The sequence below is a fragment of the Eutrigla gurnardus genome (genome assembly GCF_963514095.1).
Source record: "Eutrigla gurnardus genome assembly, chromosome: 15".
NCBI lineage: Eukaryota > Metazoa > Chordata > Actinopteri > Perciformes > Triglidae > Eutrigla > Eutrigla gurnardus.
In genome coordinates this window covers 1,715,879-1,732,831 of record NC_139938.1, presented here as the reverse complement: position 1 = coordinate 1,732,831, position 16,953 = coordinate 1,715,879, and the positions used below count along the sequence as shown (strand labels likewise).

Below are 16,953 nucleotides of genomic sequence, written 5' to 3'. Positions count from 1 at the left end.
GTAGGAAGGATTGTAAATGTGCCCTGATAGTGATGAGAAGTTGTGGAGGACCCTTTTCATTTGGGGCCAGCCGTGGGCTGATAACCTGGAAACGATTTGTAGGCGGTGTGTTCCACCTGCAGCATGTTTTTACCTCATTTACCTCAAATCATTTGAACTTGTTTCATTTATTGTATCTTCTTTCTGACAAGTAAATGCCTTGATGTCCTTTAGGATAACAGCCGCATGACTCAATGGAGGGATTTATTGCTCTCACATTCATACATATACATTTATACAAGTAATGAAGGAAAATTTATAGAATCAAAAACATCAAAATATTTTCCTCTTCTAAATGCTGTTTAAGGACAGCTGAATAACAGAGCAACATTCATAACATCATTAAAAAAACCATCCCAAATGTAAACAACTTTCACTGGAAGCACTTACTGGATTACCAGCTACCTCACTGGTCGGCCACAGTATGTGAGGCTGCAGCACAACACCTCAGACACCAGTACAGGAGCACCTCAGGGTCGGCCAGGGGCACCGCGGAGCGCCACAGAACGCCACGGGAAGTCTCTCCTGCCGGTGGTCATCAAAACTTTATAACTCCTCTACTTTCTGCAGGACTGAGAGGTGAACCATCAGACACTGAACAATAACACCACTTCAACTATATTTTATGTTTTTATTCTTTGTAATTGTATATTTGGGCAACATCTGGCACAAGAATTTCCTTGGAGATTGATAAACTTTGATAATCTCATTTGGCTGACCTCTGAGGACCTGGATGAGAGCATGCGGGCTGCATGTGGGCTGTCCATCCTGCACGAGTCTCATTCCTCACAGCCAGCTCCACTGTTAAAGATGTTGAATAATAATCTCAAGTCATGCTGATCTAGTTATTTTCAAGTTGTTGGGCTTCCCCAAACACCCAACAAAGCAGTAAAGATCTCAGACGGATGTAAGACTTGATATCTGTGGACAGCAACGTAAACTAACATGTAATAAGTAAATGTTATAGCATGGCTATCACAGTGAAAGTGAAAGCATTACATCATACAAATGCCATGGATGAGTAAGCATTGACCACTGGCATGATCACATGTGGAAAACGGAAGCCTGAATATAATGTGGGAACAGGCACCAAACTAATATGTTAGACAGCACTGACAAACAGTCCACTTAAAATAAATACAGAAAAATGTATTTGGAATCATATGCCACTGATGTGCCTATAATATCAGTCAGCCTTAATATGATGAAGACACACAGATAACATTTTGATTTTTCTTCCTTTAATTGCATGTGCACACAGTGATTTATGCGCTGAACAGGTTACATATATAACTGCATTCTTTCCACACAAAAAAAAAAAAAAAAAAAAATACCTGGATGTGGATATCAAAGATAAAATAAGACTGTATTTCAATTTTCCTGAAAAATATGTGCACAGAAGAGGGCTTCGACATTTGGTAATTTTACAGTTAAAGATTCCATATAAAAATGCATTATTCTTTCTTTTTTAAAAAGAAAGGTAACAGAATATCTCACCATGAATCTCATTTGTTCTTACAGAAGTAGGTTTATCTGAATGAAACAGAATTCCTTTCCTTGAGTTTTTTCTGAACAGACACATTTTGCATTTAAAAAAAAATCTTTAAAAATGTATATTTTCACAAACACGTTAAATTTAATATGACTCATTTTGTGCTGTCACAAAAGATTCACTAGAGACTAATGGCTATAATCCTCAAGCACAAGACACATTAGAAATACAAAGGCAGGCGGTGCATCACACTGAACAGGTCCAATCAGCATTAATCAAATACACAAAAAGAAAACAGAAGAAAATATGTACAAAAATATATGTCAAAAATGAAGATAAATTCAATACATTACTCACTGAGAAGAATGGCAGGAAATATCCCTTCAGCACTTCAGAGGTAAAATATTTTGAGGTATGAGTGTTCAGATATTTATTGATATGGTTTGGACTGCGATATGTAAACAACCATGTCTAACACAATACTACATACAGTATAATACTTCAGTATAATCCTAGCAAGTCTTTGAAACCCTTCATATACAAAAATGCATGGCTAGAGAAGATAATATGTACAGCATTAGAAGTCTAGGCGACCATGTAGGCACAGTGAATTGGCACGCTTTCTTTGAAATGTGTTTGGCAGAGTAGACATAAAAACTGCAGCTGCTGGGAGGTAAACAGCATCAAGGAGGTCATCGTCCATTTCCACTCAGTTTAGGGATTTCGTCATCAACCTCTACAAATTCTCCATAATGTCCCTTTCGACTTGGTCACAATGTTTTTATCAGTGTGTACACACGTGGTTTTGGAAAAGTTGGAAAAGTGTGGTAGGATTTCCTAATATGGCTGAAGCTCACGTAAGCCTAGACTAGAGTTCGGAGGTTTTCCCCTGAAAGCAACATTGAATCCAAAATGGCAAAATAAGATGTTGAGATGTTGATTATAGTATTCCCAAATACATATTGGGAGTTTACAAATGCTCACATTTTTTCTAAAATCTCTTAATTATTGCATGAAACTGAACTGTTGCCAGAATGCAACATCTTCAATGTATCTGTAATTTACTTTTTCAATATTCATTTTTTATGTAACAAAAAAAAACAGTAAACAATATCATGTAACTCAAATACAGTATATACACAATGTACAAAACATAGGCACACATATTTTTACAAGCACACCAAGGGCAAAGCCAGAAGCTACAATTCAAATAATAACATAAATAAAACATTCATACAGTATGTCAATGATTACTTCATTTCAGTCAGAGGTGCAGCTTGTTTCTTATTGTTTCTAATGACATCTGATGTCGAGGAGACATGGTCTCTCAAACAAAGAAAAGTTAAAATCTCTCTCTATGGACCCTCACGGCTCCCATGTAGTCAAGATAACAAAAACAGGGACTTATTTATCTTGTTACAGTGTTTCATGACATATCCGGGATGGAATTTGTCTTCAGACTCTGCGGTTCAAAATGGGAGGAATCTTTTCTATGGATGTCAGTTTTTCAGCCACTAAAGGCCAACATGTGGCCGGCAACAGACTAGGTAACACTTGTTTTAGTCGAGTTGATTGCTCCTGAAGCAGTTGTTGATCATTTGCAGCCCCTACCAGCAGCCAATGACGGTATAGGTCAGTCAAAGTCAAAGCTTGTGGGGCGGCAGTAACTCGGTCCATGAGGACTTGGCTGAAGGAACCGGAGGGTCGCTAGTTCAAGTTAAGTGCCTTGAGCAAGGCACCAAATCCCTAAAACTGCTCCCAAGTTGCTATATGGTAGCTGGCCACTGCTCCTAATACTAGGATGGGTAAAATGCAGTGGCTAAATGTCATGGCATGCTGTGCAAATGTTGATTTACAAAAAAAAAAGTTTGAAACACTGCAACAACGAGAGATCATTGAGCACACAGTACTAACTGAGTATCAAAAATATTAGGCTGATGGTGCCAGTATCATCTGAGTTTAGCTGGGGAGAGACAGGCAGGCAGGCAGGCAGGCAGGCAGGCAGGCAGGCGCAGGCACACACACACACAGACACACACACACACAGACACACACAGACACACGACTCATGATCTCCCAACAGGTTTGGTTAAAATGTATCACTATGCTGATGATGCACCGGTTTATCAAGCGTTTAAGCTGAATGAGGTTAGTGTTTACCTTCTCACTAGGTGAACACTTTTGTATAATTTGCCATTAAGCACTGAGTGCTAAAATATCTTTTCAAATTCAACCTTGAACAACTGAAATTCTTGTCACTGATCAGACTACATAGAAGATCACATTTTGCAGGTTTTTGGTCCACTAGAATGTAATATACATATACATAAGTCCTCCTTTGAAGATTTGGATGACATTTTAAACTCACGCTTGATATTTTACACAATGAACCAAAAATCACTTCTTCATGGGTTAACTCAATATATGCTGCTGTGTTGGCCCCCAATGACTCCAAAGCTGGCTCCGTTCACTGGATGGTAGCAAGTAAAGAACCGATTTTAAAAATTCTTCGATCACCTACAGAGCAGTGTTTGTTCAAACCCTAAATTCTAACTGTGTTGTTGTGTCCCCACTGCAATTTGAAGACCCACATGTTTGCTCAGCTGGGCGTTCAGTCTTAAAACAAAAGGTGTTGGCCCTGTGCCAGACTGGCCACAAATCATACATTTAGAGAAATGACTTTTGTTGGGCACTCTGCTGCCTAACTGTGTCCCGTCTTATGTAACATACTGTACTGTGTATCTACATATGAACAATAATCAACAAAACCGCATATATAAACATTTCCAGTTTTTCACAGGCAATTATAAAAGACTAGTTTGCTGGTGTGTCTCTTATTCATTGTCTCTCTGCAGAGCTATGTTAAAATGTTTTCCATGCAGTTATGAATGAAACAGTCCGGCTGGTGTGTCTTGCCTATTCAGTATCCGGGTCTGAATGATAGCTTGATTTGGTTTATTCTATTAAATAACATAATAAAATGCATTGTTATGCATGGAGCTGCAACTTTGTGTCAGACGCTCTGGCGGCGGCGGCTTCGGTGGATTTACATTTTTGAATGAAGAGCAGAGGAGTGACGCTGAGACAAACCTGTCAGAGAAAATGTAAAATGTTCAGGGAGTACAACATGGACATAGCAACTGGACATTTCATTTCTTATACTTTTGATATGTGTACTTTCTGCCAAACTAGTTGTCGGTCTCATCTGTCTGTGATCCACCACGAGTCCTAGCCTGACACCCAGCTATGTGTGGTGGTCTTCACCCTCTGGGGAAATCCATGAGGCCCAGCTGTGGGGTCAAAGTTAAAGTCCAGTGACCCGCCATCCATGAGGGTGTCATGCAGGACAGTCTCCATGTCACATTCAAACCTCTCAAGGGACACGTTGTCCAGGTCACTGGGCAGCCTCTCCTGATGATGACTGTGTGGGTAAACCGCGTGGAGCTCCCTGTAGCCGTTGTTGCTGCCGTAGGCTGGCAGAACAGCGTTAGTGTGTGCGTGGTGTCCATGAGGCAGCTGCATGCATGTCCTCAGGTTGGTCATTCGAGTAGGGGCCCCCTTCAGACTCGTCAGACTAGTCAGGGGGATCATGTTGCAGCTATTCAAATCCTGTGAGGTTGAAGGACCCTGGCTATGTATAGCTTGTGGATTTACACGAGGAACTGGGTGACTCTGAGGAGCAGACATCATTTTGACTTCATTATGACCCCCCATGTGGCTCTGGCAGCTGTAAGTGGGCACTAGACAACCTCCCCTCACCTGTATGTCCCTACTGGCCTCTGCATCTGAGGTCAGCAGCTCTTTGAGGAGGCCTGCAGGACAGATATACTGGTTCTCATAAGCCCTAAAGCTCGGCTTGGTCTCTGGAAACACCTGCATGGGAGCAGAGGCCAGGGAGTTAATCCTCACCTGGCTGTACATGCACTTACGGTAGTCCTTCTGTGGGTGAGGGGTCAGGCCAGTGGAGCTGTAGGGGCCACTCTGGAGCAGGGCAGCATTCGGTGAATGTGAGGAGTCAGAACCCAGTTGGGTTTTAGGAGACAGCAGGTTCAGGTTATCCAACAGACTCTCCATAACGTTCTCTGAGCCACGTTGGCCCAAGGACCCAGCTACCTCGGATAGGCTGGGCAGGGTGGAGGTTATCTTGGTCCCCGCTGCTCCGGGGTACATCATGTGGCCATCGGACTCCCCCAGGTCATCCTGTTCAGAAGGGAAAGGTGAATGGCACCCACTCAGGGTGCTGGCGTCGGAGCTGGTGCGCGTCCGAAAAGAGCTCCAGGCCTCAAAGTCCTCGTTGCTGTGGGAGTTGGGGCTTCCCAGCCAATTAGAGTACTGGGAACCGGGGCTGCCTGCTCCCCCTTCAACGCCTTCCTGTAGAGACACCTGAGGACGGAAGGATATTAAAAGTTCATATAGGCTGGCATAAACAAAATCCCAGTGTATCGTTAACTAACATCTGAATTACAGGACTATTTTGGGCTTGATTGCTTAATAGCTCAGTTGCTGAGACTTAGATAAGAAGCTTAGCTTAATATTACACTTAATGATACTCTGGCAAAGGGGAAACATCTAGAATCACTCTGTCCAAAAGTGACAAAATCCAGAGCAAATCATGTATTTTCTAAAATGTCAAACTGTTCCTTTAACCTAGAATCAGCTGAATTGTGAGAAACATATATACAGATGGACTTTATGAGTATGTGAGTGTGGTGTCAATGAAGGAGAGACTGTACCTTTTTCTTTGAAGCCCTTCCTCTGCTCTTGGCAAACTTACTGTTGTTGTCCATGGAGGCGGCCCTGCGCCGAGGCGACTTTCCACTCTTCCCCCCCTCCGGGTTCAGCATCCACCAGGAGCTTTTCCCCGTCCCCTCGTTTTGTATGCGCACGAAGCGGCTGTGGAGGGACAGGTTGTGTCTGATGGAGTTCTGGATGGGAAACAAGTGGATCACGTGTAAGTGATCTGTCGAATCACAGGTTTGTGGAAGCTACGATGCAGCTAGAAGATGCAGCTAGAAGAATACCTCTGGTGAGGTGCGCAGGTGGCCGAGTGGTTAGAGCGCATGCCATGTACGCACGTATGCATACGCAGCCGACCTCGGTTTGAATCCCGGCCAGAGGTCCTTTGCTGCATGTCACACCCCCCTCTCTCTCCCGTCTTTCCTATCTGTCCACTGCTAATAAAAGGTGTCTATGCCTGAAAAAACCTCTGATGCAGAAGAAGCAACTGTGTAATCCCTGCTTGCTTTTCAGTGGGAGTTAAATGAGAAGGTGTATCGCTGCAGAGGAAATGTTTGTCGTTTTTCATAGTGAACGGAGAAATAAGCTGGTAGCCAGCAGATGGGCAGGAAGTACGCATACGTCCATGTCCTCCGTCATATTATCTCTACTGAGCCTTTTCCAAGCCCTCTTTACGCTCTCCAGCAAAAGAAATTAGTCTCTTTGGCACGAGGGATGGACGGGATGTGTGGTGTCATTTACTGTAACACTAAATAAACATTCGGTACCAAGGCGGCTGCCAGTGTAGCATCAGACAGACTAAATGTACAACAACATAACGGATTTTCATTATAATTATTTTTATTATGATGAAAGAAGTTTAGTGCATTTAGGCTGATTAATATATCTGGCTAAGGACATAAAACTATTCTGACACGTGACTTGTATGAATCTCTCACAAGATTGGCCGACTGAGACTCTTCTTGTATGATGTTAAAATGCATTAAATGATTTTAACTTTTAAGATGATGTTTTTTTTATTATCCTTTTTTACTTGTAATTGAAGCTTTGAAAAGTCCTAAATTAAAGTTTATTAGTGGTCATCCTACTCCCTCCTCACTGTAGGCTGTAATCATATGTTTGTGATTTACACCATGTTTGATCTGCTTCCACCAGCAGCACATTATTTTTACTGAAAGAGAAGATTAAAAAACACTGACTAGGCTGTGATCTTTGGGTTTAACTACATTTTTTGTGTATGTGGGCGCATTGGTCATGTGCTAACATGTGTACACCTAAATTCATTCAGTCCATGTTCTCTTAATGCTATGTTATGAACTCCTGCGGTAATTCTCTCAGGAAGAAAAACAGCGCTGGTTGTGGAGCAGAGAGGCGGTCACACAGGACACAGATGAACTGTACGGCCCGCTTGCTCTCAGCGTAACATGCTGCTCTTGGCTCGGGGGCAAATGTGGTGAATATTAATCATCAGGATGCGATTGATTATTAATTTAAGTGATTTTACATTGAGGATGGCTCCATAAAATGGTCACCTTTTTTATGCAGCTGCATGAGAATTAGACCCAAATAACTATATGAATAGAACAAGATTAAGAATATTGCGACAGCAAGTCTAACCTCAAACTATACATCGACTCATGAAGCCTGATCCTCAAAGAGGAGGCAGCGGGCTGTGCATGAATGAGATTTTCTTTTTTTTTTTACTGAAAAAGAAAGTGGGGGGAGGTTACAGAGTTCGACACGAGGATGGGGAGGGCGGCAGAGTGAGATGTTTTTACCAGCAGAGCAGGAGGTCAATGAGTTCACTGTGTGCTGAACACAAGCTCCACAGCCGGCGTTGACAGAGACATGCAAACAGGTTGTCTGAGGCAGGAACAGAGAGGGGAGAGGCATCGAAGGTGACGTGCTGACCCCCCCCCCCCCCCCCCTTCTGAACAGGACACCTCCCTTCTCTTCTACTGACTTTTAAAGAAGGCTTCCTGTATATCCTGCACATGCAAACACTGCAGGGCCCTCAAGATGCAATGCTCAATCTGCATCACATTCGATTTGTGACTTTTTCTCCCATTTCTTTTTCTTCACTTTTTTATATGATCGCGATCTGTAACCGAAGACAGGAAATGAGTCATTAGCGGGGATCTCAGCAGTGTGCTGCACAGACGCAGCCTGTTAGCAGCTTTATATTCCACTAAACCAAAACGACGTGTCTCGCTCGCACACGGCTGAGATCACTAGTGATATGCAAATGTCCACAGACTCTGATTAGGGCCCACAATAGATCATGGACTGCATGACTGGGCCCTGGGAAGGGTAATTCTCTACTCTGCCGGGGATAATCCTTGTCTGAGACAGACCTCACCTCAGCCCAAAGAGAACAAAAGGCATCACTGCCTCACTAATTCAGGAGGTGCCCCATTCACACATTATGTCTGTGAAAGCCCGACCCAAGGTGGCCTACATGTTTCATTGTTGCTAAAGTTCCATATAAAACATATTGTCACGATGCTTTTTCTCTAACCAACTTTGAAGTGGAATATGTGCACCTGTAGTTGCATTTGAATGTGGGGCATTTAGAAATCTAGATGCTCTCAGTTGACCTTTCATGGCGACCAGGGAAGTTCCCAGGCACAGATTATGGAGGCCTGTGAGCGACACAAATGTGTGAGAGAAGCTCTGTTGAGCAATTCGAGCGGTGATCCAAGAACAGCCTGTACGCAAATTAAGATGCACGGTATATCTCACAAAATATTGTAATATGACCCTAATTTGTCTTGACTCCAGGACAAAATATCCCTGCTGAGTTTGTGTGTGGGGGAGGGGTCATGTCACTTGATGTATTTTCAAAAATGATATCCTGCATCATTCGTAGCATTATAGCTACAAAAATATATATATATATTTTGAATGAATCTGATGTGCCAAGAAGAAATATATTATATTATATTATATATAAGCATATAAAAAGCTCTGTGAAGGAACAAGACATAAATCTGGGAGTTTAAACATCTCACTGGTGCTTGGCCGGCTGGTACAGGGATGCCTTGCAAGGGGAAAAGGTATTTTTGCGACTGACAAATATCTATTTTCAGTTTGCCCTCAGAAATGCAACATTTTTAAACAGAACGCAGTGAATGCAGTGCAGCAGAAAGCGGTTGTCTCTCTACAGAAAGAGTCAGCTTGCTGCTCAGATACACAGAAGAACCAGCTCACAGAGAATTATCCAGCATCATCCAACTCTTCAAATATACCAACCGATCTCTAACCAATCGTCTGCGATCAATACGGTCGAACACAAACTGCTGCAGCATGGAGCGACTCCTCCTACTGGACTTCACAACAATTGAATTGACACAGCTGCTGTTGCTTGTGTAGTGAAGCATGCGGTTTGCAGTAACGGTCGCAGGATAAGTCAACAAACACGGCCGGTCGCAGCGACAGGTGCAGCCTCGGTGAAAGTGGCTGGTCCGCATGTTTTACATGCAGCTCCAGACCACAGACAGGACGGAGGATCCCCCAGGAGACCGACCAGCTGCTGCTCATAACAGTAACTCTGTTTTATTTCAATGATATGGTCAGATGTTTAGTGATGAAACACTGGAGGGAAGAGGAGACGCATGTAGACGCCTCGTGCAGCTCACAGCGAGACTGTGTCACTTTGATAGAACATAAAAGTACAGCCTTCCTCAGGTGGTATGTATCTTATTCATGTGTGCACACTTCATACATTATTACTATGTCAGTTTGCCAACATTATAACCTATAGCATGTCAAATGCATCGAAACATTCATCAATGACAAACATGTATAACTACGAACATTAACCACTGAATGCTGAGTAAGGCTGTCATTCATGAAATGTGTTATTTCTTCCTTTAAAGGTTACAACGTCTCACTTTAACCTGTATATTCTTACATTTTCATTTTGCAGCAATGTGTGCAACCGCCCTCAAAACGTCGTATTTGTGTCGCTTCTAAAAACCAAAATGTGGTGAATGAGAAAACACACAGACATGTGCCTGCTAACTAAATCTAGATTGACCTCCTATAAGGGAAATATGATACTGTACGTATCACAATATAATGATTACATTTATAGTGATATATACTGTAGATACCACAATATGGCAAATACACAACCACATATGCAATACATGTAAAACAAATTATAATTAATGATTAATATTAATGAAGTCATTGTGATACAGTTCTTGAACATAATACTTCAGCCATATTTCTTATTACGGTAAAATGAAAATGTCTTGATGGCTTTTGCCGGGTGCAAAACTATTGTAGACAATTAATCAGAGCTGTAATCTTCTAACTGCCGTCACGTTACAACCACCACAAAGCAGTGCAGCGGTGTAAATAAGAGAATACAAACAGCACTTGCAGAGATTGCAGTAAAAGGACAAGCCACTTCCTGACAGTGTCTTCCTGTGCACCCCCCACCCGTTTCTCCTCTGACCCAGGAAGCTAAAGCTGAGCGTGGGACCCGAGTTTTCTGTTACAGGGCGGTAAAAAGCTGCGAGAGCCGCTGCAGGAGCAGAAGGGCCCTCCAGCTCAGCGCGGAGACCATCTCGCCTCTCCGGTGACAATGCAGGCTCCTTCATGAACACTGAGCATCAAACCGAGTGACCTACTTCTGCAGAGGCTTCAAAGTGGGGCGATGAAAAGGAATAGGGAGCTTTGTGTTACGAGCTCCTCTTTAGATAAACAGGGAGGGGGGCAAATGAGAACGATGACACAGTTCAACATCCTCACTTGATGCACCAATGATAAAAAAATAAAAACATACACAGTCATACCCGATGTGCAGAAATACTAAGCTGATTAGAAACTTGATGTTAATCTTGAGGTCGACACACATTCTTTGCACACTTTACAGGGTAAAAAAAGGCCAACTGCTTTTCACAGGGCCGGACACTAATCTCAATTACTTCTGATCCTGTTTCTCTTTCTTCACACCATATTTCTCTGCCTCCCTTGGCATCCACATCCTTTGTGTTTTGCATGATGGATTTGTGGCCAGGTACACAACATAGGAGGGGGATTATTATCCTGCGCTGGCTGGAAGACAATGCAGAAACCCACATGCCACAGATTCCACAGGCTCACACACGTGTAGGCAGCAGACTGTATACAGGCCCACAGCCAGCCAGTCAGCTGACTGCTCCCCTCCTCACCCCTCTTTGAAAGCCCCTGCCCCGAGCCTCCCTTTCTTCATGGGGTTAATTGAAGCTTCCAGTGGGCCTCTTAAATTAAGGGCAGTCCTCTTATTTAACCTTGTGATCCCAAGACTAATAGCTGGCGGCTATTCATTGTTTTTTCTCTTCTAGTCGCCTCTTCTCAGGCCTGTGTCCCCAAACCCAGTTCATCAACCAACAACTAAACACCCTTTACTCAACAAAAAAAACGACTAAAACTAAAACTCTAGAATGTCCCAACTCTGATGTCGTAGACACCTGCAGAGACTCCTACAGGCATAAAAGTGACATGATGTACATCACAATTGACAGGCTACTGATTTCTACTGTGATTTCTAATGTTAACATACTGTATAATGGTAAGACAAACCATATTAATATTATTATACAGATTATATTCATCCATAAAACACTGGTCCATAAATACCCAAACTGCCTTGTGTCTGTGCAGCACTATCAACCAACGCCTGTTACGCAACAAGTTCAATACAAATATTTTCTTTGTTGCCATCATGCTTTGCGACGAACACCTCAGAACCTCTGTGCCAGTTAAGCTCATGAGTGCTACTTCCTGTTCCATTTCTTAAGGTCACAGTTCACTGAGAAAAACAGTGGCAGCACCAGTTGAGATGGTAAAGTACCTCGTATGCTGCACACTGCCACTCACACACCCACCAGGATCCCAGGGGAACCAGTCCTCCCAGTTGGAAGGGGCCCCTTCTCTTTTTTGGTAAAGGCATCATGATCACCACAGAATTTCTTTTAGAGGGAAAGCAAAAACAAAATTGACACGAGAGAGACAGGAAGCTTCAGCTGGAGCAGCGTTGCCCTCGCCCTGCCCTCCACCCACCTCCAGTTTAGGTGGAGCTGCATAATCACCGAGGTTCAAAAACTCAACGCCCTCCACCCACCATGAGGTCTCTGGCTTATCTCCATCTGTCATTACAATCAGGGACGCTCACGCATGTGGATGCTAAAGTCAATACAACACACACCACAACAACAAGCTGATGATGATCTTTTTAACGCTGAAATGGAATAAACTGACACACAGAATCAGACGCAGAATCAGACGCACAAACCTATTGGTTTCTCCCTCTTTTTCCAGCCCTGACTCTCGTGTTTTTGCGAGGCGGGGATGTTAACACATGGCACTGTTTTCCATCCACTCTGCAGGAAATGCATCATAGTTCATTGTGGGGGGACGCTGGTGTTTTTTTAACAGGAAAGTGTAAAAATAACCATTAGCCGGCGGTTCCAAGGCCCAGCGGAGCATGCCAACATTTAGGAATGCAGAGGTTGAAGTGGAGATGTGTTGATTTAATATTAAAGACAAACAGGCTGGTGCTGTTGTTATTGAGGCGACTCCTGACTTACTTAAAGTTAGAACCAAAATCATTTTTGTTTCAGATATTAGAAATAAATGAAACCCAACGTTGGGTGCAGCAGGTGGAAGTCGAGCGGAGAATGAAAGCAGACACTGAGATTGGTTGAACTTCTGGTTCATTGATTGTTGTTGCTAATGTCAGTTTACACATTCAGTTAAAAAAATGGATTCTAAAATTAGAGTAAGAAAGAACTGGCCAGTATTTAAAGATCTTGGCGCTGAGAGTCGGCCTGTGAAAATCTCTCCTAGCTCCACTTGAACAAACACACCTTCATCAGAAGGCCTGAGAGAGAGCCGGAGGAAGCGACAGGATAAAGAGCAGCGGTCCGCTGAGGAAACTCTAGAAGACAGGGGCACAAAGATATGAGCTGTGCACTCAGGAATGGAGGATGTTTGACGTTGTTCCTAGTATTCCCTTCTCCCGAGCCCCCTTCCCCTCCGACACACTCCCCGACACTGATTGAACTGTTTGTGTCGCCTCCTGTTATTGTCGGGGGGGTGAGCGGCTCTGAACAGTTTGCTCCACTCTGACTGAAATCCTGACTGCATTCCCACCAGCCAGCGCAGAAGAACTGACTCAGGGAAGGAGGAAAGGGAGCTTTGGCAGAGCCATAATCATAATAGAAATCTGTGATTGAGCTTTTCACAAGCGGGCGGTGAACAATGGAAGCTATATTTGATTGACGTTCACGAAGGCATTTCCTGACATAACTTCAAAATCACATCTCATGAGAACGCAGGGGTTACAGGAAGGGCTGCAAAGACCAAATAGGAACTAGTTTCCATGTCTTTTAAGAGTGCCGGTTTTAATGATCGCCTACTTTACTTTCTCTGTCTGCTTTTCACCCACAGTTCAATTTCTATCCGTCATGGCTGAGTAACTTCCTCACCCGGCCAGACAATATTAAGACCTGGATTAGCATGTTTGTGCAGGCATTAGGCTACCGCTTTTCCCTGGCGCTAAATATTTCCAAAGCATTTCCAGGCCAGAAAGAACGCCTTTGTAAACTTCCAGGACTGTTCCAGGTTTTCCCATGACTGTGGAAATGCTGCACAGACCATGTTTTGTGGCAATACTGGACTGATTGTTCCAGGAAAATGATTGTTCACTGAGGTTTTCTCAGGAAAATGTATATCTGAAGTCTGCGTGGATACACACGGTGTCTAGTCTTAGACATGACTGCTGGATAATAAACCTTAAGGTTGCTGCAGATTTATACTGAGGATTTCCATTATTGTGCAGTGCTGCTGAAATATTCTCCGGCTGGTGTTTGTTTGGGATGTTTACAGCCTTGCTTCAGAGCTGTATGTTTCCTCACTGACAGGGCAGAGAGGCGTGTGCTACCGCTGACAGAGGAAGCCACTCCGAAACTTCAAAGGAGGCCGAGGTGCCAAAGTTCAGCAGCCGAATTCAAAGAGTAAACCGTGAGCATATTTGAACTCATGTACATGGACATAACCTTAAGAGAAAATATTGTATTCTCTGAGAGTCTGGAGGATTAGTGTTGTGTTTCTATTGTTACTCTTATCTGATGAATGACCATCACCCAATACTGGCCTGAAATAATATGATAGAAAGCTGTTACTGTGACGTCACTGACTGGGGAGCTAGGGGACACAGATGCGACTGATAACAAAACAAATGGAATTCAGCCGCCATTCATTTGAAAATGAGGGATTTTCCTCCTTGTGTCCCCTATGATCCCACAGAATACAGCAGAATAGGATGGAGCCCCTTTTACACGTCTGTGATGAGATTAAAAGTTATTTACGTGACCTTTTTGAAGCAGGACTGCAGAGGAAATTCATCAGCATGTTATATAATGGACAAAAACAAGCATTTCTAGGACTTTGTAAGTATGTGCATCAGTGCAGTCAGACAAAAATGAAGAGCATCCAGATGTTGGCCTGTTTAATAACTGAATCTTTTGGGCAGTATTGTGCAGATGTTTTACTAACTCCATTGAATTACACTTTTCTTGATTTTATGTTGGTGTTTATAGTTCTGTGGGAGGTAATGGTCACATGGCTCAGCCACTAAATCATGGCAGGCTCTTACAAACAGACACTCACCTTCCAGCCCGCGGAGCTGTTGCTGTCCCCTTTATCCTTGAAGTAAGGCACGTTCTTCACCATCCAGTCGTAGATCTGCGACAGTGTCAGCCTCTTCTCTGGCGAGCTGTCTATGGCTTTGGTGATCAGGTCAGCGTACGACATGTTCCCCCAGGCGTTGCGACGGGACGAGCTGCTCTTCCTCTGGCCGGAGCTGCCCAGCGGCACGACGCCAGGAGGAGGCACCTGTTGCTGAGGCGGCAGCGGCGGACCCGGGATCTGCTGCTGCTGCTGCTCGAGAGGATGGTGCTGGTGGCGGTGCTGGTGATGCGGATGCACACAGTTGCCCTCCCGACACTGGACATCACTGCAGGGCAGCTCATGCTCCGCGTACTCGTCGTAGTCCTCCTCCAACAAGCCGAGGTTCCTGATGAACTCGGCGTTTCCTCCCGGCTCCTGCTGCACAGACGGCGCCGGGGACGACGTGTTGGAGCTGGCCGGGTCACTGAGCTCCGGCCGGGGCAGCGGCCAGGTGCACGACCGCGGCCGGGAGAGAGGTTCAAATTCCGGGTCTATTTCTACCGGTGGTGGTGGCGGTACCTCAGCCATGTCCGAGTCGCTCTCACTGTCACACAGACACGCGCATAAAAAAGTGATAATTAATGGTAGAAAAAATATCAACAGGTGGAAAACAAAATGTTGCGTTCAAATACCAGATTCTACGTCTGAGCCAGATAAGATAATAGAGGTTTGTAGTTTAAAGGTCGGAGAACTGTGTCGTTGAAGGTCTTCGCTGAAGTTCACACCATCCTGCAGCGACTCGTTAACTCTCAAGTCCGCCGCTCTGTCTCTGACAGCCGTTTACTCTCTGGTGCTGCGTTCAAGGACCAATCACAGGCTCAGACATCTGGCTTGAACAATTTGACGGCGCATTCAAGTCCAATAACGTACATTGACTCTATTCGAGTGCTCTTTGGTTGGAAATCATGTGGATGTGTTCATCATATGTGCAACGTATTTCTTTACAATGAAAAAAAAAACCCATAGCTTTGATAATTAATTAGGCAATCATTAATTAGCCATATTTTACTCTTCATCTTATAAGGAGCTGCAGACTTTTCATGAGTTAAGCATTTTCTTCCTTGAAATACTGAGACACTACCATGGTATCATGCATAATGGTCATCTAGACAATTATTGTTAAATATTAGTATTATAGACTAGATTAAGTTTGTAGGCTATCGGCCAAATCAACAAGCGAGGGAATATACAGTATTTATTAATAACATAATTACAACCACATAAAAAAGTGAGCATCTCCTACAATTCTGCAAATATTGTGTAACTTCCTTCTCGTGTAATTCTAACTCATTTTGACGGCACATGAATGCACCATGAAGGCAGAACAATATGCAGACTCCCTCTAGTGCTGACAGACTTTGACCACCAGAGAAGTGTTATATTTGAATAGTGGTTTTCATATTGAAATATCTTTGCAGATGTGCTAATTTTAGAAGAGTGACACATTTATCAAGTGTAGTTGTGTGTTTCCCCACAAATGGTCTTATGTTCATCAGTCCAGCCACCCGTTGATATTTGTGGCCAGTTAGTTATGATTTTGATATCCAAAACAGTGCCATTATTTAATCAAATGTCTTTACAATTAGGTTATAGGCTTGTCAGTCATGGCCAATTGATCAAACTGGGTGAATACAGAATACAATTGCTGAATTTAACACTTACTTTTCATAATAACACATTTCATCACACTGCAGAGGTAGCTTTTTGTTGTTGAAATGTCTGGCACCCAGTCTTGTGAGAAATCCTATTATATGCCCGGAGCTGTCAGTAGTGCCATCTAGTGGATTATTTTCATATACGATTTCTGAGCAGAGCCAGGTGTATTTCCACACAAAAACACTTTTTTTACTTTATACATATACAAGTCGGGAAATGTTGCCAAAATCTTATCACGCCAACTACGTGTTTATGGAAAAGTGAACAAAATGTGGAAATGGGGCACTCAACTGTCAAGCGCTCGT

At 43.5% G+C, this 16,953-nt stretch overlaps 1 protein-coding gene across 1 annotated transcript; it reads right to left on the bottom strand.

Annotated features, from left to right (window-relative positions):
* Window positions 1-1,269: 1,269 nt before the first annotated feature.
* On the bottom strand, window positions 1,270-15,739 carry LOC311026113 (forkhead box protein O1-A-like). The gene is made up of 4 exons (XM_084029447.1): window positions 15,625-15,739; window positions 14,933-15,536; window positions 6,265-6,456; window positions 1,270-5,914 (listed from the first exon to the last, which is right to left on the bottom strand). The coding sequence occupies exons 2-4, from the start codon at window positions 15,518-15,520 to the stop codon at window positions 4,760-4,762; spliced, it is 1,935 nt and encodes a 644-aa protein (XP_083885573.1). The 5' UTR covers window positions 15,521-15,536; window positions 15,625-15,739; the 3' UTR covers window positions 1,270-4,759.
* Window positions 15,740-16,953: the final 1,214 nt, after the last annotated feature.

Bases quoted from the DNA above. Each gene is read 5' to 3' on its own strand.
- LOC311026113 (XM_084029447.1), bottom strand. From the start codon at position 15,520: ATGGCTGAGGTACCGCCACCACCACCGGTAGAAATAGACCCGGAATTT. The intron at 6,457-14,932 runs GTGAGTGTCTGT...TTTCCCATCCAG, and splicing joins ACAGCTCCGCGGGCTGGAAG to AACTCCATCAGACACAACCT. The intron at 5,915-6,264 runs GTACAGTCTCTC...TTCCGTCCTCAG, and splicing joins GAAGGGCTTCAAAGAAAAAG to GTGTCTCTACAGGAAGGCGT.